Source organism: Hippopotamus amphibius, chromosome 2 (genome assembly GCF_030028045.1).
Source record: "Hippopotamus amphibius kiboko isolate mHipAmp2 chromosome 2, mHipAmp2.hap2, whole genome shotgun sequence".
NCBI lineage: Eukaryota > Metazoa > Chordata > Mammalia > Artiodactyla > Hippopotamidae > Hippopotamus > Hippopotamus amphibius.
This window is the reverse complement of record NC_080187.1, coordinates 8,110,374-8,136,175: the sequence shown is the minus strand read 5'-3', so window position 1 is coordinate 8,136,175 and position 25,802 is coordinate 8,110,374. Positions and strand designations below refer to the sequence as shown.

At 56.0% G+C, this 25,802-nt stretch overlaps 1 protein-coding gene across 1 annotated transcript in view; it reads right to left on the bottom strand.

Annotated features, from left to right (window-relative positions):
• Window positions 1-2,161: 2,161 nt before the first annotated feature.
• EEIG1 (estrogen-induced osteoclastogenesis regulator 1) overlaps window positions 2,162-25,802 on the bottom strand; it is a 36,406-nt gene continuing 12,765 nt past the window's right edge. The window contains exons 2-11 of the mRNA XM_057724086.1: window positions 14,212-14,332; window positions 14,013-14,042; window positions 11,831-11,947; window positions 10,101-10,147; window positions 9,782-9,939; window positions 7,579-7,683; window positions 7,301-7,496; window positions 6,724-6,845; window positions 6,560-6,629; window positions 2,162-5,191 (exon numbers count right to left, since the gene is read on the bottom strand). Coding sequence (XP_057580069.1) covers window positions 5,146-5,191; window positions 6,560-6,629; window positions 6,724-6,845; window positions 7,301-7,496; window positions 7,579-7,683; window positions 9,782-9,939; window positions 10,101-10,147; window positions 11,831-11,947; window positions 14,013-14,042; window positions 14,212-14,332 — 1,012 coding nt within the window. The 3' untranslated portion in view covers window positions 2,162-5,145. The remainder of the gene's footprint in view (window positions 5,192-6,559; window positions 6,630-6,723; window positions 6,846-7,300; window positions 7,497-7,578; window positions 7,684-9,781; window positions 9,940-10,100; window positions 10,148-11,830; window positions 11,948-14,012; window positions 14,043-14,211; window positions 14,333-25,802) is intronic.

Genomic DNA, 25,802 nt, shown 5'->3' with positions numbered 1-25,802 from the left:
ATGTCGGGAAATGTAGTTTCTCAAGCGCTTTGTGGGACGTGTTCCCTAATCTCTAGGGAATGGGACCGAGTGGGGAACCCAGACTGGCTGGCACTTGTGGTCTCAGCCCTGTCGAACTCGCCCGAGAAAAAAAGTCCATCTCGCAATATCCCAGAATCCAAAAGCCAGAGCGAGATGGCGGTGGGTGGAGGGAAGTTCCATGTTTCAGATGGGGAAAATGAGGCTCAGAGAGGGAGTGGTGTAGCCGACTCCAGAACCCTAGGGCGCTACTTCCTGGTCCCGAGGTCCTCACTAGTCTGTTGAGGGTAGGGTGCAGAAAAAGTTCACCGACCGGGCCTAGGGTGGGAGGAGGAGGGGCTGGCTGGGGTCCCCAGGGATGGGGAAGATGTCGATCTACTGTGAGACAGTACCGCCTTACCATCGCCAGGCTTCTCTGGCGACCCTGACCCTTCGGGTGTCCTCTCTTCACTGCAGGAATGAGGCAAGGGTGACCCTCCCTTCCTTCACCATCTGCCTCTGGGGCCCTGGGTGTCCCGCAGCCCAGACAGGTCTTCAGACTGGGCAGGTGTGCATGCCCCTCCCTAGGCTTGGAGCCCAGATCATCATTGATGTCTCCTCCAGTTCCGAGGTCAGGAACACTGTCTTCTCACAGCTCGTGGGGCTGGCTGCTTCTCCCACATCAGGTCTCACTGGGATGCCACATGTCCCGGGGAAGTGATCTTCGCAGCTGGGCAGGAGTTCCCTCCTCTGTGCTTCACAGCCCCAAGTGTGTCTCCAGGATGACACCTATCACTGCGGGGTTTTTTGTTTTGTTTTTTGTTTTAATATTTTTGGCTATGTTGGGTCTTCGTTGCTGCAAGCGGGCTTTCTCTAGTTATGGCGAGCGGGGGCTACTCTTCTTTGCAGTGCACAGGCTTCTCAGTGTGGTGGCTCCTCTTGTGGGACACGGGCTCTAGGCGCACAGGCTTCAGTAATTGTGGCACTCGGGCTCAGTAGCTGTGGCTTGCGGGCTCTAGAGCATAGGCTCGGTAGTCGTGGTGCCCAGGCTTCGTTGCCCCATGGCATGTGGGATCCTCCCTGACCAGGGCTCAAACCCGTGTTTCCTGCATTGGCAGGCGGACTCTTAACCACTGTACCACCAGGGAAGTTCTGTCACTGTGTTTTAATTAGCTGATTTACTTGTTGACCTGGCCCACTTGACTGTGAGCGCCTGTCCTCAGACAGGGTCTGTGTCACTGCTGTATCCCCAGTGCCCAGAATGAGGCTTGGCACGAGTAAGAGCTTTGAATCAGTCAACCAGCTTTAAGATTTTGGTGACTTCTGGAGTGCTACAGAGGACAGCATCTTGAGACTCCAGGCCTCCTGAGGGGTTGTGTGGAGGCCTCTCTGTGTGCTGTCTTCACTTGCGGGGGTGGGGGTATGCAGAGATCTGGTCTGAGCCAGGCATGACTTGCTCCTGCTGGCAGCAATCTGTCTTCTTCGATCATCTGAGCCCATCTCAAAGCTGAGAGAAACAACCTTTTCCCCCTACCACTTTCTACTGATTTTTCACTTAGCATTACTGTGTTCCAAAGGAGCAGCCCTTTTTTTGGCCTACACACCAATTCTTTCCTTCTCTGTCTCAGGAGTTTGGGCTCAGCCAGGAGCCAACTTTTCCCTCCCCAGGTGTGCACAGAACAGAGGAAGGGGCTGAGAATCAGCCTCCCGGGTTTACAGGGGCCATGAGTGGGCATCAGCACTGAGAAAGGGTGGGGATAACGCGGTGCTGTGGCAGGGACAAGGCCAGGTAGTCTGGTCCCTTCCGGCTTGTCCAAAGCCCTGAGGATTCCCACCACTTCTGAGCTCGTTAAAGGCCCAGGGTGACTTGCCTCTCCCAGAGCTTGACTAAGGCAGCTCTTTGGTAACTTTGAGTTAGGGACAGGGACTGTAGGGTGGTCCCGGCCTGGAGACAGTGCTGGCCTGTGGCTTTAGAGAGGCGGGGAAAATGCTCAGTGCCTCCTGGGGGTTCGGCTCCCTAGGGAGGGCTAGATACCCACTTGCTCATTTGATTCACAGCTCCATTTATAGCTGAGAAAACTGAGGCACAGACAGTTGTCTGTCCTCAGGCGTGCTTGTCAGAGGCCACCCAACTCTGGGGAGGTTAGAGCTTGGGCTCTGAGGTCAGAGCTACCACCTAGTGGGTGTGAGACTGGCAAGAAACTGCCCTTCTGGGCCTCCGTTTTCCTCCCCAGGAATCTGGAGTAGTAACAGTGGTAATAATGGTAGCTGCAGCCAGGCCTCGGAGAACCCTGGCCACCGACATCTCCCCACGGCCAGAATGTCACCTTATACATCTGGCTTCCTTCTGATGCCACCTGTGACCCGGACTTCAGCTCAGCAAAACAAACAAAAACCAACATGCTGTAACAAACAAAAACTGCAACATTTAATTTTTTTCCCCCCAAACCAAGACACTGACACTAGGCTGATTTCCCCTTACAATGCTATTTTCTACAATAGAAGCTGGGACAGAGTTACAAACACAGCCCACTGAATCAGGGGGTGGTGGTGATGGTAACATTCTGTTAGAAAGGAGGGGGTGTTAAAAAAAAAAAAAAAGACCTCCCCTCCCCCCATCTCCCTGCTCACCTCCCTAAAGGGAGGAAACCATGGACATTCTCCAGCCTGGCAGATCATGCCACGTGGTCAGTTTGTGGGGTGACCAGGGAAAAGAAAAAAAAAACCTAAAAATATTGTAGACCTTTATTTCTTTTTTTTAAATCTCCTAGTAAAAATGTTAAACTGTCTTTCAAGAAGATTCCAAACTGGCATTGCATAGACCAATTCCTTTCCAAAAATATCTCTAATATATTCTTTCTATCTCTCTCTATATATAGGATTTTAAGTCCAGAGCTGTGGGCACCTAATGGGAATTCGCTGAGCTTGAGGGGACCAGAGGGCTGAAGAAAGGGCTCCCACGTGGGGATGAGGCCGGGAGGCCGGGACTCCAGGCCTCCGGCTCCAGCCAGCATTAATTTGGTTGTGGCCGAATTCTGTTAGTCCAATTAACCTGGCCCAGGGCCTGGCGTGGGAGGATGTGGCAGGCTCTGTCTCTTTCTAGGGTGACTGTCAAGTTCAGACCTCGCCTAGGGTGGGGCTGGGGTTCCTGGTTTGGGGAATTCTCCCCAACAGCACCAAAGCCAGCTATTTTATGCCTAAAGCCCCAGAACTTTGAATCAGACCCTAAATATACCCTGAATGCTTCTCTTCATAGGGCTGAGGTCATGCAGACACAGAAGGGAAGGACAGCGTTCCTCCATCTTCTGGGGGTCACTTCAACTGGAGACAGTGCGGCCAGCTCCCTTTTAAAGTGCCAGGTGTCTATGGGGCAGGAAGGGACCCGCAGAGCTGACCAGAGCCTTCTCCAGCCAGAGCAAATGCTCCGTCCTGCCTCAGCAGACACCTTCTAACATTCCTTTTCTAAGAGGGTTAGGTAATTAAAAACAACAACAACAAAAATCCTAGAAATGCTCTGGTCCCAACGCCAGGAGGTTCCAAGACCAAGACTCCAATTCTTGCCAGTGGGGCAGAAGGGCAAGGATCCCTCCCAGCCTGGGGAGGATATACCCCCACCTGCACCCCACCCAGATTCCCAGCCCTGCTGGGACCCAGCCAGCGGGTAGGGAGAAAACAGAACCACCTCCCCTCGCCTGGGGGAGGAGAAAATACCAAACTGTGAACTATAAAAAAGAAAAGAAGGAAGGAAGGAAAAAAGAGAAAAAACGAGGAAAGAAAAGGAAAAAGGTAGAGGGCTGAGTAAACACCAGCCTGCTGGGTTTATACAAAATGAGTGAAATTTAAGAGTGACAGGGGAGTCTGTCCAGGGACTGGCTGGCAGGCAGAACTCACCTTCAAGCAAGTAATGAGGACAACAACGGGCGAAAGTGACGAGAGCAGAGGATTCAGGGAGGGGCGGGGGCGGGGGCAGGGCCAGACTGCTCCCCGCGGGGAAGACCCCCCTAATGGACCCCACCTCTCCCTTGCCCAGAGAGGGGATGCTTTCAGAGGACGGCTGAGGCTTTTCTGGCCAGGAAGCCAGCTCCGGCCAGTCCAGTCACAGCCTACCTGCCTCTCCAGCATCGGCCCTGGCCTGGGCCAGCTGACCCTGAGGGGAGAGAAAGGGTGCTTTGCTTGCCAAACCCAGCCCAGCCAGGCCACTGACCTCCAAGGGCTTGGGAGGCTCCTTCCCTGGCTTCCTACGGGAAGCCAGCTGCTCAGGACCCAGCCCTGGGCAGAGGGGAACCACTGTCCACGCTCAGACCTTGCTCAGCATGGGGATCGGGCCTCAGCTGGGGCTAACTGGAGGGGGGAGGGGCAGCGCCACGTTCCAGCTGGGCTGCTAGGGCTGGGCTGCTGACTGCACAGCAGGCAGTGCCCAGGAATCCTTGGGAAGGGCTCAGAGCACGGGCAGGCGAGGGCCAGGGAGCGGTGCTGGAGACAAGCGTGTGCAAAGTGCAGGCTGCCGGGGCAGCAGGAGAACATTTGTTGCAGGGGGAGGTGGGGTCTCAATCTGGAGTGTGGGTGGGGTTTGAGGTCTTGGTTCCCAGGAGGAGGCCGCCAGCAGGTCCCCTGGGACAAAGGGATGGGACAACTGAAGCTCTAAGCAGTCAGAGGGCCATGGTGGCAGGATTCCAGGGGTGGACTGGCCCCCCGAGGGCAAGGGAGCAATGGAGCAGGGCCCTGCCAAGGCACGGCTAAGCCGGTGCTCCTGGAGTGAGCAGGGACACAGGACAAGAGGCCCCTCGGCCACAAGCACCCTTGCGTGTGCAGGAGCTGCTGCGTGTCCTCGCTGAGGGGCCAGGTGGGTCTCCAGAGGGGCAGTCCCGCCGTGTTTGGCTGGCCCACCTGCTTCATGGGCCCATGTGTCCTGCCCCCTAGTGGTTCAGAGGAGAATATTCACAGTGGTGCCCGGGGCCCTAGCGGGCCATGAGCATCCCAGCAACGATGGGAGGTCAATGGAATGATGCTTTGGGGCTGGAGTGCACGGAGGAGGCACAGATGAGATGCGGCACGGACGGTGATCCAAAGGGGAAGGTCCCTCGTGGAATGGTGCGGGCCTGGACACCTGAGAAGGCAGGGCCCTTCTCCAGCCTGGACACCCGCTCTTCAATGGCTTTCAATCACGACTGGCTCGTAGACCCCAGAGGAGACCCTGCGGAGAGAGACAGGTCAGCTTGTCCTCCTTGATGGTCCTTTGGGCCAGGCCCTTGGAAGTACTTCACAAGCAGGCACTGTTAACGGGCCCCGTTTTGCAGAGAAAGACACCGAGGCTCAGAGAAGTTGAGTCACTTGCCCAGGGCAACACAGATGTTAAGTACTGGAGTCTGTGGGAGTGCCGAGCTGGCACAGACCATGCCGCAGCCCTCCTGGGCACCGGGAGCTACCACGCGGGGGTGTGCTGTGCCCAGCCTCACGGCAGCTCTGGCAGGGAGCGTCTGCAGCTAGCTCCACTTGACAGATGGGGAAACTGAGGCTCAGAGGGGTTATGAGGCTCACTAAAAGTGCACCAGAAGGTTGGGGAGCTTGGTCAGCTCTTCTTCCCACTGAGGCCAGGCCCACCCCTGGGGTTGTGGACATTCAGGGCTCAGCATACACCATACAGCTCTGCAATGACTTTGCTGCTAAATAGTTCGGTTCTTCCCATCCTGCATCTCAGTTTCCTCATCCTCAGAGGGGGCTAGAGAGGGATGTCACAAAGCCCCACAGAAATGCCCTCTGTTTTCTTGCCCACCCCACCCGGGGGCAGCCTAGGAGGCCGTGGAAAGAAGGCAGTTGCAATTTCAAGCCTCGGCCAGTAGGGGTCAGCAGAGCAGTACCGGAGGGCAGGTCTCCCTCCCTGGCCCTAGACGTTAAATGGGCACCTTCCCATCGGGCCCACGGGAACCAGGGGCAAAGGCCTCAGCACAGCGCTGCAGGTGGGAAGCTCCTCCACTCACTCATTCATTCAGTGAGCCAGGCACATAGCAAGCATGCTGTAAGTGAATGATCGTGAGAGGGCCCTCTATAAACTGTAGAGTTCAAGTCAGAGTTTGAGCCTACCACCTCCCCATCTCTGAACATCAAGCCGGCAGAAATCTGCCTTGCTCACTGCCACATCCCCAGCACTGAGCTCATCACCTGGTGCGTAGCTGTGCGCAATAAGCGTGTGTTCAATAAATAAACGAGTCATCATCATTTTGGGGGAGTTCCCAGATCCAGGAGGAAGGGAAAGAAAAGTGGAATCCAAAATAAGGATGAATTAAGCCTCTGCTGTGCGCCAAGCCTTGTGCTAGGCACTTTCTAAGGCTCCTCAGAACCCCCAAAACCCACCCCAGGGTATCTGCCCCAGGTTTCCAGGTGAGTTGGTGTGGTCCACATCATTTGACAGATGGGGAAACTCAGGCTCAGAGAAGTGACTGGTCCAAGGTCACACTGACAAGAGCTGGCATTCAAAGCTAGGTCAGTGGGCTGCGGAGGCCATATGTTCTCACCACTGGGCCCAGAGCCACACTCGTGACCCACCCAGAACCTTCCCCCCTACCTGTTGGCCAGCTGGATGCCACTCAGAGTGGTGGAGCCATCGCGGCTCACGAACAGCCGGAGGTTGCTGTCTGTGGGGACACAGGGGAGGATGGAGCCTGAGTGGGGTGGCGCCGCCAGGGAGCCCCTGGGCACCATCCCCGGCTGCCCCAGCAGGCAGCTCACCCTCAGTATTGCTGCCATCCGTGAAGTCCTGGCTCTGCACGATCTTCTCCACAATGTCGTCAGCGTCGATCCGCGTGTCATCCACCCAGGTCGGGTGGCTCTCCACCGAGTCCTTCTTCCTCCTGGGGTGGGGTGGGGCAGAGTGACAACCGTCAGGCCAGTAACAGGCACGACAACGACAGGACCAGGCACCCACAGCACTCAGGATGCTCGAAGTGCACCTGAGAGCTGGTCCAGACTGTATCCACTTAACCGTCACATCCACCCTACGTGCGGATGCTGCTACGACCTGCTTTTACAGAGGAGGCTGAGAGGTTAAGTACCAGCCTCGGAGAGGCCGCAGGGTGTGGAAGCAGGTGGGGACCCAGGGTACACTACACCATTCGCAGCAACCGCTCACTGAGCATGTGCGCCAGGCCGGGTGGGGCTCGTGAGCATCAGCTGGTTGAATAGCCACCCCCGCCCTCACCCCCACTGCGGCGGGGCCCCCTGGTCCCCGTGCTACAGGTAGCGAAGCAGAGGTTCAGGGAGCCACCAGAGGGGCCTGCTCTCCAGGAGCACTTATGGTGATACCTACCGAAATGAGCGGTCCGACAGATGCGGGGGCCGGGGTGGCCGCGGGGGCTTCTCGGGGGGCCGGTGCTCGCGCTCACCGCCCTCGGGACCCTCCACAGCCATGCTGAGGCCGCCCGAGGCGCTGCTGCTGGTGGACGTGTTCCGGCGGTGCGTCAGGTCCGAGAGGCTGGAGGAGCGAGAGTGCTCCGTGCTGTAGCCTGGTGGGCGGTCGGGGGCGTTCATTACCGGCGAGCCGGGGAAGGTGGAAGGCCAAGGGCACCGGGCCGGGTGGGCACTCACCGGAGATCTTGGACTGCTGGCTGGCGTAGCTGGAGTTGCGGGAGTGGCCGGAGTGAAACACCTCCTCGGGGCTGGAGAGGTTCTGGTCCGGCTCCTCTGGCACCCCTGGAACCGGGGAGGGGCGGGGGTTACCAGTGTGCCCACCCTGGCCCTTCGCTCCTCCTCTCACTGAGTGTGGCTGGCGTGGGGGGCACATTATGCATTTCTATTTAAGAAACGGAAAAACTGAGGTTCAGGGGAACAGCAACCTGCCCCGAGCTGCAGGTCACCACTCAAACCCAGGGTCACTGGTTCATTCCACAAATATTTGTTGGGGATGTCCCCCACGCAGGGTGCTGTACTGGGTGCTGGGAACAGAAGACATGGTGTCACAGGCCCCCAGTGGTGGGAAGGAAGAATCCTGAAAAATGACGCACGATTAACCACAACTGGCGAATGGCACAGAGCAGGGAGTGTATGGGGGCATCTGACCCAGTCTGGAATCAGGGAAGGCTTCTCTGAGGAGGTGGCCTTAATGCAAAACTTTCAGGATGCGTGGAAGGGAGCAAGCCCAATAAGGCATCAAGGAAAGAGCCTTCCAGACAGAGGGAACGGCATAAGCAAAGGCCATAAGGCTTGAATGTGCTTGGGTCTGTGTAGCTGGAGTGCAGTGAGTTAAGGTGGGGGGACGACACACACACTTTCAAGCACTGACAGCAGGAGATGCAGGGAACCATGTGGGGTCTGCCCAGGGCTCCACGAGTACCCACCCCACCCACCAGTCCTCCTGGTCAACACAGGAAGCAAGGACTCATCCATCCCCTCTTCAGAGATGAGCACTTCCAGGCCATAGGCTGGACCCCGGCCTGCCTGTGTCCCCCACCCAAAGCCACATGGCTTTTCAAGTCAACAGGTTCTCTGCATCTGAGCGGTTGCAGGAAGAGGGAGAGAGAGGCAGAAAACCAGCTATAGAGGCTTATGGGGGCTCAAATCCCACCCCCTGCGGGAGAGGCACCTCTTCTACTTTGCACAAAAGGCACCAAATGTGCTGGAGTGGCCTGGTCCCCAGATCTCTCCTCTGGGGACCCCCACCCTGAAGCTGGAGAGAGCAATGGAGCTGGGGAGCCCCCACTCCTGCATGCAGCCCCCAGGCTGAGGCAGGTAAGAAGCCCAGTTTTCTGCTCTGGGCCCCACCTGGCTGGGTGTGCAGGAGAAATGGGAGTGGAGGGAAGCTGGCCCTTGGGGTTAAAGGGTCCCTCACTGCTCCCAGCCCCTGGGGGCAGAATCACCCAGAAACAGGGCCTCAGGCCCTGCACCCTACTTGCCCTCGCAGCACTAATAAAGGCCGCCAGGTGCCGCCTTGCTTACTGATCAGCTTGGGGGGAGTCCACCTCCCAGCTCTGAGCTCACCCCCAGGGAAGGCGTGCAGGTACCAGAGCTCATGCTGGGCGGGGAAGCCTGCTTCACCCCACACAGCACTCGGGGTGGGGGGCAGGGCAGAGCCTCCTCTCCTTGTAGCACCTCCCCTCTTAATTGCCGCTCCTTTGGGGATTCAGGCTCATTTGCATTTTCTATAACATTAGTAATAATGATAATTTAATGGACGTGTGCTGGGAAACACAAGACACACAACGTGCCGGCAAGCCGCGCACGTCTGCCCAGCTCATCCCCAGAGCAAGCCAGGGTGTGCTTACTACTGAGGGTCCCACTTTGCAGAGGAGGATGCTGAGACCTGGAGAGGCAAAGCGGCCGGTCAAGGTCACACAGCAAATAGCAGAGCAAGAGCTCACAGGGCATCCCTCTGCCAGGGACACTGCACACCACACCCCATATTCAGCTCAAGTGACACCCCTTCAGGGAGCTTTCCCTGGTTGTCCCCAAGTGGACACCTGTGTTTCTCTCACAGCTCTCGTCACAGCTGTAGGCGGACATGCGTTTGACATATTTACTGCCTCATGGACACCTATCTCTCCCGCTAGACCGGGAGAGCCAGAAGGCCAGGGACCCGGTCAGTCTCGGTCCAGGGTGCAACTGTGACCCCTGGGCCACACACAGAGCCCAAATCACGGGAGGGGCTCTGACGTCTGCATGATGGAAGCAGGGGTGGGTAAACACCATCCCACTAGCCTTCTCTTCTCAGCAAGCGTCCCCCTTGGGACCTAGGGACGGGGAGGTAAAAGCCTTCAGCCATGGGAGGGGCGGGAGGGCAGGTGGGGAACAGTACCTGAGCTGAGGATGGTGGGTCGGGCCTTGGGGGGCCGGGACCCCGTCAGGGAGTTGGTGCTGCTGCTGCCGCCGCTGCTGGTCCCGCCACCCTTACACGTCAGCTGTAAGGAGGAATCCTGGCCTGGGATGGAGATGGACTTGGCAGTGGACGGTGGCCTTGGGAAGACAGATGGGTGTGACTGGGGTGCCCCACTTTGGGGTCAGAGAAGACAGGGGAACCCCAGAGCCTGGAGGAGGGAAAAGTCCCTGTCCCACCCCCCTGCCCCCGTGTCCAGGACAGAGCCCCCAGCCCTCAGACTCCCCGCACCAGCACTCACGTCTTGAAGCAGGGGTCTCCCGAGAGCAGGAACATTCCAATGGTGACCTGTGCAAAAGCCGGAGAACTCAGCCCTGCCCTGCCCACCCCCCAGCCCAGGCGCCCGGCCTCCCTGCTCTGGCTTCAGATGGGCTTGGACTCCGATCCCATCTCTGTCCCTTGCTGGCCCTGACGAGGCCACCAGATTTCACTGAAGCCCAGTTTCCTTGTGCAGAGGACAAAACTGATCCTAATGCCTGCCTCGTGGGATAGTGGAGAGGACGCCCGGCACGGAGTGAGGAGCTACTGTCACGGCAAAGCCACAACTAGACCGGGGGGCCCTCAGGGTGAGCAGACACTCTCCATCCTCCACGCCCCTCACAGCCCTCAGAGTGGGCGAGGCAGGTAGAGGGAGGCTCTCGAAGCCTACACGGTGGGGAGGGGTTCACAGATTCCAACACAGAGGGCAAGGCCTTGTGAAAGTTTGTTGAATAAAGTAAAGTAAGAAGCCATTAGAAATGTAACATCCACTTGGGCAAAGATTTTTGCAATGGTCCCCAAATCTGGGCTGGGATGGAGTGACAGGCAGAGGGGTGATGGGGTGGAAGGAGGTGCTCGGATCACAGGGACACCTCTGACAAAAATGGTGACCGCTGGGGTGAGGCTTTTTTTAATGGATTATTTCATTTGGCCATGATAGCAACCTCCAAAGTACATGATGGCCCCACGCTGTAGACGAGGGAACTGAGACTCAGACTCAGGGGAAGTGACTGCCCAAGGCCCTGCAGACAGGATGTGGGGGAGCAGGCCCTGAACCTGAGGCCACCTGCCCCCAGGGCCCCCTTGATCTGGCATGAGGATGCACTGGGCCACTGGGGTGAGGCTCAAAGGCCTTGGCTCTCACAACGGCTAGCCTGGACCTTTTCAGGTGCCTCTGGTTTCTTTTGCAAAAAGTCCAGGAGGCCCCAGAGCCCCTGCCTACCACTTCCTGCCCAGCTCTGCCAAGCACGACATGCTCCCCCTGGGTCAGCTCGCAGAGGTGTGGTTAGGACAAGACTGTTTTCTCAGCCAGGTGGAAGGGTGTGGGGATGAGGAAGAGAGGTGTGCTGGTAGCGGACGACCAGATATCTCTGTCCCAAGAGATCAAAGAGGCGGCTGCCTGTGGGGGGGGTGCTGCCCCAGCCCCTGGAAACTTTCATGTGGCTGGGCCCTCTGAGCGGCTGCCCGGGTCCAGGGACGGCAGGTCCGTCTGCTCACTGATGCTCTGGGAGCTCAGGCTGCCTCATGACATGTGGGACAGCAGTTGGGGGCTGGACAGCAGGGTCAAGTGCCAGCTCTGCTTGTGACCCCAGACGGATGATCTAACCTCTGTGTGTCAGCCCCCTCCGGTGCAAAACTGGGGCCAATAACAGACACCACACCTCACGGGGCTGTTGTCAGGCGCCACGAGATGAGGGGTGGGAGGCACTCAGCCGTGCTGAGCTCCCCGAAAGTGCTCACCAGAGCCTTACAGAGACTGTTGGGTCCGCCCCTGTTCCCCAAATATGGATGGGGAAACGGAGGCCAGTGCCTGAGTCAGGCCTTCGATGGTGGTTTCCCGACCCCAGGGCCCACATCTTCCCAGTGTCTCTCACTGCCTGTCTGGGGTGAGAACCTGGATTGGTAACAAGCCTCCAGGGGACTCTGACAAGGAGCACGTCTGTCCCAGCCCCTCGGTGGGAGGGGCGGATGAGGCGGCAGAGCCCCTGGTACCTTGAGGATGGAGTTGTCCTGTCGGGTGTTCTTCGTGTCATATCCCTCCAGCAGGCAGCAGCGCACCGTGGAGCCCGAGCCTGCAAACTCCGCCAGGTTCAAGTCGGCAAAGCCCAGCTGGGAGGACAGCGGAGAGGGTGTGAGGCTGAGGGGAGGGTGGGTGCCTGGCTGGCAGCCCAAGGGTCAGCTTGGCAAGGTGGGGGGCGGGGAGGGGAGGCAGAGCCCCTGCGCCTGCCCCACAGCCCAGAATGACTGTTGCATAACCGGCACACAAGGACAGAGGCCCTGGTTGGCGGCTCCAACGTGGCAAAGCCAGGAGCTCACATCCCTGAGCTGCACAAAGCGCCCTTTGTGCTGTGTCCCAGCGTGCACCGGGGCAGCGCCCGAGATGAAAGGGCATTGTCGTCTGTGACACAGACACATTGTTCCCTGGGAAACAAGGCTGTGCTGTGGGAGCCACCAGGCCAGCGGACAGGAGGGGAGGGAAGGCCCGTGGGAACCTGGTGTTGGGATGGGTGGGTGGGGGGCACTCTGCAGGGTGGGCAGGAGACCCTGGTGGGAGCTGGAGTGAGGAGCTGGTGGGAACTCCCAGCTGCTCCTGGGATGCAGAGGGGAGCAAGGGATGGGGAGGGAAGTGAGAAAGTGTGAGAACAGGCTATATGAGCAAAGAAGGCCTCCCAGGTGGCAGCCAACTCTGCCAGACCTGGAGGTTGGGTGGGGGGCGGTTGCTGGGCTTAGGGACTTGGAAGACAAACCAAGCCAATCAGGGACATTTACTGAGCGCCCACTGCATGCAAGTCTCTACTGCAGAGTTTAGGGCACATGCTTCAGACAAGGAAATAAGGTTCAGGGCGGGGAAGTAACCGGCTCAGGGGCTCACACACCTTAACCGGCAGAGCCAGGACTGAAACCAGGCCTGGTCAGCGTCAAGTCTCACCACCTTTCTGGGCCTCAGTTTCCCCCTCTGATTAAGGGGAGCTGAGCCTGTGGTGGAGGTTTGACTAGAAAATGGAAGGGAAGGGCCGCGCAGGTCTGACATGTGACACAGCAGCTTTGGGGGGGGGGGGCGCCCTGGCTGTCTGCTGGCAGTTTCCCTCCTAGTTGTCCTTCACCCACGCACATCAACAGGAGGAGAAATCTCCACTCCAAAAGCACCTTCCGCAGCCCAGTTCTAGCTACCCTGCCCTCTGCTTCTGGAGAGGGTATCAGCACCCTGGCCAGCCAGGGGGTAGTGCACGGCCGGGTCCACTGAGCTTCCTGAGCTCTGGTCGATGGGAAGGAACACGCCCTGAACAGCACCTCCCTCGGGCTCTCCACGCAGGGGGAGGTGAGGCAAAGGCATGTCCCCTCTGGACTGACTGAGCCCACCCTCTGCTGCTGGGCGCCTCCTCAGGCCGCAGAGGGTGGGCGAGAGTCCCCACAAGAAGAGGGCTTAGGGCAGAGCAGGCTGACTCAAAGCCAGAGGTAACCCTTTCAGAGCCGTCCTCCCCCGCCTTCCCCAGGGGAAAAGGCTTTCATGCGCAGGCCTGAAACGTCTGTGGTCACAGGGAAAGCCCGGCAACCACACAGATGTACAACAGCGGGGGCTGGCTGAGCCCCCCTCCCAGCCAGACGATGGGCCCCGCTGCTGTTAGACAGCAAAAGGAAATTTGTGATGACACAAAAACATGCTCATTGTGTATTGGTAAGTAAAAAGCCCAGTTGAAGAATCTGTTTAGAACAAGTCCCTCTTGTGAATTTACAAATCACATCACCTACACGTGTGCACAGGTAACACACACAGGGTGCTCCTTGTATGGTCCTCTAAACCACATATGCATGTGATTTATTCGCTGCTCTGGACATATATTTCATGTTTTTTTATTCCTCAAAGGTCTGGAAAGACCCTCACAAATCAAAATGGTGGAGTCTGAGGAGGAGGCCTAGAGAGGAACAGGGTGGAAACCACCCTTTCACTCTGAAAACCTCTGCACCGTTTGTGCTTCAACAAGTATCCGCTGCCTTTAAACACAAAGACTATCAAAGAGATATTTCCAGAAAACAGTACATCTCATGGAGGGCAGGGCGTCTTCTGTCTGGGGCAAGAAAGGCAGCTGAAGGTTCTTCTAGGAGCTTCTCTCAGGCCTGTCCCATCCCACCCATCCCGTCCCACCCCTCTGCCCCCGCACACGGCCCTGCTTACCTTGGAATAAGCCTTCCCGCCTTTCAGCTCCTGCAAGGGAAAAAGACACAGGCAACAGGATGACCAGGGGATCCCAGGGACCTCATGGGTCTCCCCAATCCACCCCACCCCCTAGTCTGACTCCCGGGGAGGAGGACGAGAAAAGGGAATGGGCCTAAAGCCACCACGCCGGTGGCCTACCAGCCCCCATCAGCCTCACCTTGCGCACCGACACCCGGAAGACGCAGGGGTCCAGCAGACCAGTGGCTGGGTTGGCGCTCATCTTACACACAAAGGTGAACCTCTTCCGCCACCGCACACAGTTCTCCTGCACCTCCTCCCTGCAGGCCAGAGGGACAATGAACACAGGGTACCGGGTCCACTTTTAGGGAGGTGAGGGCCCTGCTACCTGCAGGGATGGGGAGGGGAACTCCCACTTCTCACTTAGCATCACAAAGTGACTGTATTTTCATAACAAGAATCTGCCTGTGGAAATGCTATAAAAACACTAAAAACATAATAAAAAATGAAAAAACACAAGGCGAGGGTGGGATCAGGCTGGGAGCAGCCGTCTGTTTCCAGCACTGCCTGCCCCCTCAGCTTGTTCTGGGGCCTTGGGCAGCTCCTTCAGCAGCCATCGCCTCCTCCAGCTGGACGGGCCAACTCAAGTGAGCCTCACAGCGGTGTCCCCAGGATGCACTCCCAGCCCTTTTTACAGGTGAAGACACTGAGGCTAAAGTGCCCAGTGTCACCCAGCCAGGAAACAGCTGGCCCTCAGCCCCGTGCTGCCTGGCTCCAGAGCCCCGCTTCCTCACCACGAACAATAACAATGATAATAATAATAACAGCAGCTGACGCCAGTACGGCGCTTCCTATGTGCCAGGCCTCCCAAAGCGCTTTATACAACCAGCTGCCACAGGAGCCTGCTCCAAGCCCTGGGGACCCATGGTCACACTCACCCTCCCGGCAGCTGTCTGCGGCAGCTACTACCAGTAGCCGAAGCCCACATTCAAAGAAACCGGAGCTCTGGGCTGAGACCCCGGCCGAGGCCCACCACTGGCAGAGCAGAACAGGGACTTGAACCCAAGCAGCCTGGCTCTGGTGCCACACGTTCAACCCTCCCCACTGGGTCAGGGATGGGGCGGGGGTGGTGGGGGGTGAGGGGGTGTTGCAGGGATGCTGGTTTTCCAGCCCCCGGAGCTCCTCCTGGGCCTGTGGAGTGTAACCAAGTCCCCCAGTTCAACACCCTATCACGTGGAAGCACCTTGTGCCCTGGGGGTGAGTGGGAGCCAATGGGAGCAGTTCACCAGCCTCTCCAGCTGCCTCGGGGGCTGGCGGGTCCTGGGGGTGGAAGCCGCACGTGGTGGAAATGAGCCCCCCCCCCCCCCCCACCGCAGGACTGCGCTCAGGAAGGGAGGGGCCCACGTGAGAGACATTATCTCCAGCCTCATCCCACCTAACAGGAACGGCGAGCGGACAGCTGAGGAAGTGACCCTGGAGACCGGAGGGGCTCGGGTTAACGGCCAGATGGGGGCCCAAGGGCGGAGGGTCAGCACAGGTTGAGCATCTCCTGAACACGAGCTGGCTTGCTTCTCACGGCAACTCAGAAGGAGACTCTGTCACCCCTTCTACAGCTGAGGGCACTGAGGCTCCCGGAGACCACCCAAGGTCACACCCCCAGTGGTGGGCAAAGCAGGGTCTGAACTCAGGACTGTCCTACTGCAGAGTCAGAGCGCTCAGCCATCACTTTGGTTCACAGATCAGGGGCTCGGGAAAGCCTGACAGATGGAAGCCACTGGGGCTGTGAGGTCAGCAGTGCCCTGCCCTGCACCTGAGGCATCTACCATGTCTCTGAGTCCCAAGTATGTGCCAGGCGCTGGACACTGCAGGGGACTTGACTCACAGACTGACATTTGACAGTCACCCCAGGGATGACTCAGTGTCACCAGGACAGGGTGGGGGAAGGGGTGAGTCAGGCAAGGTGACGGGCTGCAGGGAGGTGGCATTCAGGCTCAGACCCGAATGAAGAATGGGGAGTAGCAAGAGGGGGAGACAGTTCCTGGCAGAGGGACGCACGTGAGTGAGGAACAAACATACTTGTGGTTTCTCGGGGGCTGATGAAGGCCCCGAGCCAAGCCTCTATGAGGAGCTCCCTCCTGGCCCCACAGGCGTTGAGGATGAGACCCAGGCTTCCCCACATCCTGCCAGGGCTGTGACAAGAAGCAACAGGACTCGGTCAGGCAGACCTGGGCCCACAGCCTTGCACTCACTGTGCGGCTCGGGCTGGGGCCTGACCTCTGCATCCGCATCAGGTGGGCCAGCACGACAGGCACAGCCGCCACTCACGCGTGGGCTCCCGAGAGCATTCAGTGATGCGAGCCCGCGAGGGCCAGGCCGAGGAACCTGTCTTATCCGATGGAGATACTGGGGTCTAGAGGGACTCGATCACCAAAACGCTTTGACCTGGTTAGGAAGGTGAGCTCCGACAACCCCTGCAGACTGGGCACAGACAGAAAAGGTCAGGGCTAGAGATGAGGGGGAGGAAGGGAGAGTTCCCAGCTCCCTAGCAGACATGGGCAGGAACCCTCAGGAAGCAGGTGCCACAGGAGGAGCAGGAGCCCTGGGCTGGGGCATCATCTGACCCTCCATGCTAGCTCTCCTTGTTCATGCATTCAAATAACTGAGCACCAGTTATGTGCCAGTCCCTGTTCTATGCACTGGGGCCATGGCAGTGACTTGCTTACATTTTGCTGGGATTGGGAAGGAAGAACTGAAACTACCTCTTTTGGCAGATGACTTGATCTTGTGTGTAGAAAATCCTAAGGAATCCCTAAAAAAACTATTAGAATACATGAGTTCAGCCAGATTGCACGATATAAGATCAATACACAAAAGTCAATTATTTCTGTATACTAGTGAACATCCACGATGAAATGAAGAAAATTTCATTCGTAACAGTATCAAAAAGAATAAAGTTAACAAAAGAAGTACAAAACATATACTCTGGGAAACTACAAACTATATTGCTGAAAGAAATTCAAGAAGATCCAAATAAATGGAAAGACATCCCACAGTTGTGGACTGAAAGATTTAATATTAAGATGATAATACTCTCAAATTGATCTAAAAATTCAATACAGTTCCTATGAAAATCTCAGCTGGCTTCTCTGCAGAAAATTGACAAGTTGATCCTAGACCTTGGAAAATTCAAGGGACCAGAATAATCAAAACAATCTAGAAAAAGCAGAACATAATTAAAGGATTCACATCTCGACTGCAAAACTTCTACAAAGCTACAAGAATCAAGAAAGTGTGGCTCTGGCATAAGAACAGACACATTGATCAATGCAACAGACTTGAGAGTCCAGAAATAAACCTTCACATTTATGGTCAATTAATTTTCAACAAGCGTGCCAGTGGGGGAAAGAATAGCCTTTTTAACAAAAGTTGCTGGGACAACTGGATATTCACATGCAAAAGAATGAAGTAGGACACATTTCTCACACCATATACAATAATTAACTCAAAATGGATCAAAGAGACCTAAGTTTGAGAGCTAAAACTATAAAACTCTTAGAAGAAAACATAGGGGTAACTCCTCATGATCTGGGATTAGACAACAGTTTCTTAGATATGACAGCAAAAGTACAAGCAACAGGAGAAAAATATAGATATATTAAAGTTCATAAAAATTTTAAACTTTTGTAATTCAAAGAACACCATCATAAAAAGTGAAAAGAAAAACTCAAAGAACAAAAGAAAATATTTGCAAATCATATAGACAAGGGTCTTGTAGCTAGAATATATAAAGAACGCTTACAACTCAATAATGAAGACAAATAACCCGATTTAAAAATGGGCAAATGATCTGAATAGACATTTCTCCAAACGAGATATACAAATGGCCAATAAGCACGTGAGAAGATGCTCAACCTCATTAACTATCAGGGAAACACAAATCAAAACTCTAACAAGTTACCACTTCACACCCACTAGAATGGCTATAATCAAGACAGATAACAGCAAGTGTTGATGAGGATGTGGAGAAATTGGAGCCCTCGTGCACTGCTGGCAGGAATGTAAAATGGTGTAACTGCTTTGGAAAACAGTCTGGCAGTTCCTCAAAAGGTTAAACATAGAGCTAGCATACGACTCAGCAATTCTCCTCCTAGGTAGACACCCAAGAGAAATGCAGCATATGGCCATGCAAAAACCTGTACACAAATCCACACAGCAGCGTTATTCATAATAGCCAAAAGGTGAAAGCAACCCAGACGGCCATCAATGGTTGAATGGATACAAAGGATGTGGTATATCCATACGATGGAATATTATTTAGCATTCAAAAGAAACCGAGCACCTAAACATGCTACAATGGGGATTAAACTTGAAAACATTACGCTAAGTGAAGAAGCCAGTCACAAAGAACTGTATGTTGTGTGATTCCATTTCTATGAAATGTCCAGAATAGGCAAATCCATGAGAGAGAGAAAAACTGATGACTGCCAGGCGATGGGGCAGCTGGTAAAAAATGGGAGTGATTGCTAATGGGTGTGCATTTTCTTTCTGGGGTGATGAAAATGTTCTAAAATTGATTGTGCTGATGGTCACACAACTCTGCAAACTAAAAACTACCAAATTGTACGATTTAAATGGGTGAATTGTGTGGTTTGTGAATTACATCTCAATAAAACTGTTACCAAAACAAAAACATGGTAGTTCAAATAAAGAGAAAAAAAATGGAGAAAACATAACAGGAAGTACTGATTGGAAATGAGAAGATGGGGGCTGCTACCTTGGGCAGGTCGTTAGGGAAAGCCCTTTGGCAGTGTTGTCTGAGTAAGGAGTGAAGTGAGCATGTGGGTTGAGCGAAGACTGGGGGAAGAGCCGTCCTGATGCATGAATAGCAAGTACACAGGCCCTGAGGTAGAAACAAGCTTAGCAAATGGAGAAGCAGCATGGGGGCCAGTGGCTGAATGGTCAGGGGAAGGGAGAAGAGGGGACGAGGTTGTCAAGGGAGCAGGGTGAGGTCATGCTGGACCATGGTGAGAACTTTGAATCTTCCTCTGACAGTGCCTCTGTCTTGCCACTGTGGAGTCCAGCTTTAGGCAGAGGCTGAGAGCAGCCCTGAGGAGGTGAATGGAAGGGCGAAAAGAGCAGAACACTTCCCAAGCAGCCAGAGGCCCAAGCGTGAAAGCAGAGAAAGCTGGGGGGCAGCCAGGGCTCCCGGGGGACCCTCAGATCTTAGCCCAGCCCCTGCACTCGCTGGGGCCAGCCCAGGAGTTGGAAGCAGTTGCTGGAGGCTGACGAGGAAGCTCACAGTGCTGGGCATGTTGAAACACCCAGAAGAATTAGGATTCGTGTCTGGGAACAAAAGCCGATATCGAATTGTGGGCTCTCTCCCTTCCCCTTTGTGAGTCTGCCATGGGAACGCCCGGCCAGGAAGCCTGCCTGACTGTGGTTCCTGTAGGCCTGGCCAGAGAAAGCCACGCGGAGCCCTCCCAGGCTCAGGTAACAGGCGTCTTCCTCTCCCCCTGCAGGAAGGTGGGCCGGGACAGGGCTCACGGGATCAGCCCTGGGCCTTGCTCATGTTTCCACAGGGCTCTAAACACACACTATTAAATGCCACCACTCCCACGGGAAGAAAATCAGAGCCTCACCCTGTCCCCACCCCCAGGAGGCCACAGCAGCCATTCCCTGAGGGACTACTGTGTGCCGCCTGGAAGTCCTGAACACTGAAAAGTTGGCCCACTTTACAGATGAGGAAAATGAGGCTCAGAAAGGCTGAGAAACTCACCCACAGTCACAGAGCGGTGAGGAACGCAGCCCGATCTCAACACCAGGCCCACCTGTGTCCAGAGCCAGAGATGGCACAGCCAGGACTCAGCCCTGCAGCCGCCTCCAGGGCCCTCTGGAGAGAGGGGGCTAGCACCCCCAGTCAGGTGGTATGGGGTCCTAGGCACAGGGTGGGGGAGATGGGGGTAGTGAACACAGGCTCAGGGGTGGCGGTGAGGGGGTGTTCATTTAAAAAAAAAAAAAAAAGGCAGGAATTAAGATTCCAAGCAGCCCTGCCTCTCCCACCATGAGTCCCAGGTGGGAGCTAGCCAGGCCAGGTTTGAGGAAATCTCAGAGGCTTGATTCACCCCAAAACCTCTTATTAAGCATTTACTAGGTACCAGGTACTGCTGAAGGCCCTAAGGACGTAAACAGTGAACAAGACAGATAGAAATTCCGGCTTTCAAGGGGCTTATAGTCTGGCAGTAGGTAGGAGATGGGCAAAATGAGGCAAAAACACAGCAGATGGTGGTAAGTGCTACGGAACCAGGGAAGGAGGCAGGCAGAGCCTGAGGGGAAGATGGCCAGGGAAGCTGTTGATGGGAAGGTGACACGTAAGCAAAGAGCTGAAGGAGGTGAGAGAGTGACCAATGCAGATGCCTGGGGGAAGAACAGTCCAGGCACAAAGAACAGTCAGTGCAAAGGCCCTGAGGTGGGAATGTGCCTGACACGTTTTAGAAGGCACGAGGCCAGAAGCCAAAACACCACTGTGCGGAATGACCCGCGGGAACAGCAAAGGCTGACTGCAGTGCTGCCAAGAGCCCTGAAGGGTGACCAGGATCCTAAAAGCTGAGTACCGCCTGACACCGGCCATGACCTTGATGGACTGTGGCCCCGGGGGCAACGTGGATCTCTGCATATGTTCCCCAACTCCCCAGGTGCAGTAAGCCGGAAAGAGGGAGAGCGTGAAAAATTACAACAAATGAGCATCTATGATGAAAAATCATAAAGATGATGCTCATTAAGAACACACAGGGGCTTCCTAGGTGGCGCAGTGGTTAAGAATCCACCTGCCAATGCAGAGGTCACGGGTTCGATCCCTAGCTCCAGAAAGATCCCACATGCCGCGGAGCAACTAAGCCCGTGTGCCCAAAGAAAAAAAAAAAAAGAACACACAGGATGGGCCTTCCCTGGCGGTCCAGCGGTTAAGATTTCGCCTTCCAATGCAGAGGGGGTGGGTTCAATCCCTGGTCAGGGAGCTAAGATCCTGCATGCCTCCTGGCCAAAAAATCAAAACATAAAACAGAAGCAATATTGTAACAAATTCGATAAAGACTTTTAAAATGGTCCACATCAAAAAAAAAAAAAGTCTTAAAAAACAAAAACACAGAACACACAGGAGTTCAATCCCAACCCCCACTCCACTCGCCCTGCTGATGCGGCTCAGGATGAGCTGATAACTGAAATGTAAAGATGAAGGCACCAAACCCAAAGAGGACACTGTCCAGAGCCCTGGACTCCGGGCTCCCGAGCCAAGCGGCTTGTTCCACCTGCAAAGGGGCAGGAGGAGACAGTGGCTGAAGGAAGGAGGGAGCTCGGAGTGGGTCTGGCTAAGGCAGGGTGAGGGACCACAGGGCCACTGTCTTCATGTCTGCCCAAGAATTGTTTCTGTAATTGAACTTGAAATTGAAAAATGAGAAAAGGGTGTGAGGTTGGAAGGGCTGGTCCAAAGCAAAAGGGATTTGAGTGCCTATCTACCCAATTCAAGGCCTGGAGCCACACTCGCCTTCCCGGCAGGACTGGGCGCCCCCTGGGTAAGAGATGAAGATGGCCCCGAATCTCCCTAGCCTGGGGTTTCAGGGCTTGAGTCCCCAGCTCCATGCTGCCAGGGACAGGTAATTACAGAGACTGGGTTTTCAGGGGAGTTTCGTTTTTAGCTTTAAGATACACAATTAGACGTCCAAACCCCAGAGAGGCAGGGCGAGCCCTCTCCACCCACCACAGCCCGCTGGCCGCCATCACAGTGGCAGAATTCAGCTATTTCTGGGCTGTCCTGAAATAGAGCAGAGCACCCCACCAGGCTGGTGTCTCCCTCGGAGCTCCCCTGGCCCCAGATCCCAACCAGGGCCTCTATTATGCGTCCACAAAGCCTCACTGTGGGTGCCGGCTCGGTGCCAGGCCCACGCGGGCGTGGGGACACAACGGGAGCAGACCTCCTCAGGAGCCCCCGGCTGAGTGGGGAGACAGACAGACTTACACAAAAAGCAACTGACAACTGCCACCAGCCTCCGAGGAAGTGGAAGGGGCTCCGAGGGAGCAGATCGGGGGCCTGACTTGGGGCAGTGGCGCCACAGCTGGGACCTCTAGGCTGCGGTCGGCTGGGCGAAGATGCGGGGAGATGGCCCAGGTGGTGGGAAGAGCCCAGGAAGACCCGGAAGGAAGGCAGTGGCTCTCAGGAAGAGGCGAGAGAAGGCCAAGGGCAGGGGGGTAATCAAACAGGGCAGGGGACCCGGAGGCCCGTCACAGGGAGCCTGGACTTCATCTGTGAAAGGGTGACACTGCCCACTACGTGGGGCTGTCGTGTAACCCTGAGGTGTCCTGTCCTGTTCCTTTCTTCACTGCTTAGCCAGAGCGGCGATGCAAAGAATTCTGCCAGCATGGTGGGTGGGTGGCCATGTCTTCCTAGTATCTGCCCCACCATGTGTCAGAGACCAAGAAAGGCCACTGGCCACTGTTGGGGCCCCACACAGGTGGGATCTCTCTGCCACCACTGTCTCCCCAGAGCTCAAGACAGAGCTGCACAGAGGGGTACTCTCACTCTAGAACATCCTCCTGCCTCCCAGGTTCATCTTTAATTAATCAACAGCGAAACCCGGTCCCGCTCACTGCGCTTGTTCTACAGGACATGTGTGTTATATACACAAGCAACCACCACAATCCTAGGAGAGAGGTGTCGTTATCGTTCCCATTTTACAGATGAAGGAACTGAGGTCCGGAGAAGGGCAGCACAAGCCCAAGCAAGGTTGGGCAGAACAACAGGGTGGATGCTGACCCCAGGCCACACATTTACGTCTTTCCCGTGTTGGTTCCTCTCAAAAGCAGGAAGGTAAGTAGACACCTGGGAGGAGGGAATGCCTCTTCCTAGGCCACCAACAACTCAAGATGCCTCAAAGGGTGATAGACCAGGTTGAAGTGGGCCTCCATCCTCAGCCTCTCAGACAGGGAAGTTTGGGACTCCTAGCAAGAGGCCACCCCAGAGTCTGGGTTCCATGGCTCCCAGACCAGCCTCACTGCCCAGGAAATGCAGCAAGATCTCAGAGCTTTAGCACCCGCCAGTCTCCATCACACAGGTGACAAGGGGTCAGTGCCACGGGAGCCACCTTCTGGCCACAGGCTGCCCACGGTCCATAGGCTGCCACACCTACAGGGTCCTCGTAGACAGGGACCATCTGGGGCCCCTCCCTGGAGTTGGAGCAAAGGCGCAGCATAGCCAGCAGTGGTCCCAGAGCAGGAAGTCGAGAGAGGGGAATGTGGGGTATCAGTGGGGAGCCCACGGGAGGGCTCCAGCCTGACCTACCCTCAGTCCCTCACCTTCTCAGCGGCCTGGCTGCAAGTACCTCGTCTGCATATCTGTCTGGTCACCGCCATGTGCCCAGCACAGAGCCCGCCTGGCAGGGGGCAGCTCAATTGTGTCCACAATCTAGAGGTGGGGGTGGCGAGGCCTGGGAAGACAGAGCTTCTCAGACTCAAGTCAACACTGAAAATTCCTCAGCTTGTCACAAATGAAGATTCCCAGGCCCTGCCAGAACCAGACTCTGCTGTGGCAGGGTTTCTCAGCCTCGGCACTAGTGACATGTTAAGCCATTCTGGGTTTTTTTGAGGGGGTGTCCTGTGCATTATAGGATGTTTGGCAGCATCCTGACGGTAACACAACTCCAGCTGTGATAACCAAAAATATCTCCAGATGTTGCCAACTGTCCGGAGGCAAAGTCACCCCCGGTTGAGAACCACTGCTGCAGGCCTTGGACTGGACTTTTTAAGCAAGCTCCCAGGTGATTCCGAGGCAGGAGCTGGGCACCCGGCTAAGAAAGGGCACATCCATGAGAACTGAGTGGGACCCCAGGGACTCCCAGCCCCACTGCACTCCTAAAGACTCCTGCCCTTCTGCCCCTGTGGTGAGAGAGAACCAGAGCAAGGATGCAACTTGAGCCCCTCCCCCCTGGACCAGGCAGTCACAGCATTCAGCCTGCACCTCCTCAGCCACGCCCACTCCATGAGTGATCTCCTATCCTTGGTCCTCGGCCGGGTTCCTGGAGGAGCAAGCGGTCACAGTGATGCAACTAAGGCTCCCGGCTGATGAAACCCAGCCCAGGCCGGGAAAGGCGAGAGTCTAATAAGGAAACAATTTAAATCGACATCTGCCTGTGCTTCCCTGAAGAGAAGAGAGTACAGCCGCCTGGGGAGGGGCCCACCGGTGAGGGGCCCACCAGGGAGGGGCCCACTCCAGGGACCAGGCAAAGCGTCTGTCCAGGGGCTGCAGGGCGGTAGAGCCTCCACTCCGGTGACGTGGCCAACGTGGCAGCCCAGCAGCATCTGGCTCCTGCCAGGAATTCAGGGCCGCGCAGGGGAAGCAGCTTGTTGCAATTCCGACACAGCCAGCCCCTCCTCCTGTGACACGACAAGGCAGCAAGAAGTTCCTAGAAGTCAAGCCACTCAGGCGTGGTGGGGAAACACCGATGTTTGGAGTAAGGATTCTGGAGTCAGATGCACCTGGGTTCCAATCCCGCTACTCACCAGCCCGGTAACCTTGAGCTGGATCAAAACACCCAGAGTGGGCAGGTGCTGGCTTCCCCATTTTATAGACACAGGCACACTGCCTCCCTGCTCTGCCTTCCCAGAGGGGCTTGTTTCCAGAGGCAGGCTCTGCAGGCAGCTCGAGCTTCCCTATCGCCCAGGCAGATGTGCTGGCGTGCTGTTCTCAGCTGATCCAACAGGCCACTCCCTCTTGCTCTGACAGCCCAAGAGAAGAGCAGGCCGTGGAAAGGAATCCGAAATAAACTGCTGGCTTTGACCCAGTGCTGGTCCAAACCCAGGCACCTGGGCAAAGGTGCCCTCACCACCACGTGTGGCCCAGCCTGGCTCCTGTTTCCTGGGTGCCAGGTGCTGCTCAAGCACGAACCCTTTGCAGGCACGACCACCACCCACTTCACAGATGAACAAACTGACACTGAGGGAGTCTGCAGGTCACTCAAGAGATGACAGGTGAACCGCACCCTCAAGCCCTACCTCAGGAGCCCCGCCCTGCAGGATCACTGAGAAAAGGCTCTAGGATAGAAAAGCTGTTCTCAGGGGACCGTGGCATCGGTCAATGTCCCTGAGCTTTGTGGGCTGACCCTTCACGAGCCTCAATACCAGGGAAGAGGAGGCCTTGAGACCAGCTTTATCCTAAAGGAGGGGTGATCATGAGGTCAGAGGGCACGGTCAGTGGGGCATGGCACTGGGCCAAACCCGGTAAGACCTGTTGGTTTTGGGGACGAAGCCTGGTCAATCCAGGGTCGAAGGGAGAACGGGGAAATGTGCCTGTGAAAGTCCATAATGTCAGCTTCCTGCCTCCTGAGCATTTCTGAGTTAGCAGGCGTTGAACTGTCAGCTCTCCCTGCCTGACTTCCTGGAGTCCATACCCCAAGCCTGGCAGGTAGGTAGCACCATCCCCACATCACAGGCAGGGAAACTGAGGTTCAGAGCACAGAAGCCACCCATCCCAGATCTGGCTGGGACAGGGCTGTGATCTGATCTGAACCCACAGCTGTCTGACCTCAGAATCTCAAACTCAGCCCAGGCCCTAGAAATTCAAAGCAAGAAGCCACAGCTGGGCTATCGTAGCAACTTTCCCTCCCCCCAGAACCCACGACTGTAAAAAACAGAGCTGTGGGGTTGGCTGTGTGCAGGCAGTTTCTCTCCCTGAGCCCCGAGATCCCCAGCAGGACCATTCACAAGACAAGGGTGCAGGAGGCAGAGAAGCAGGGGTCCAAGGCC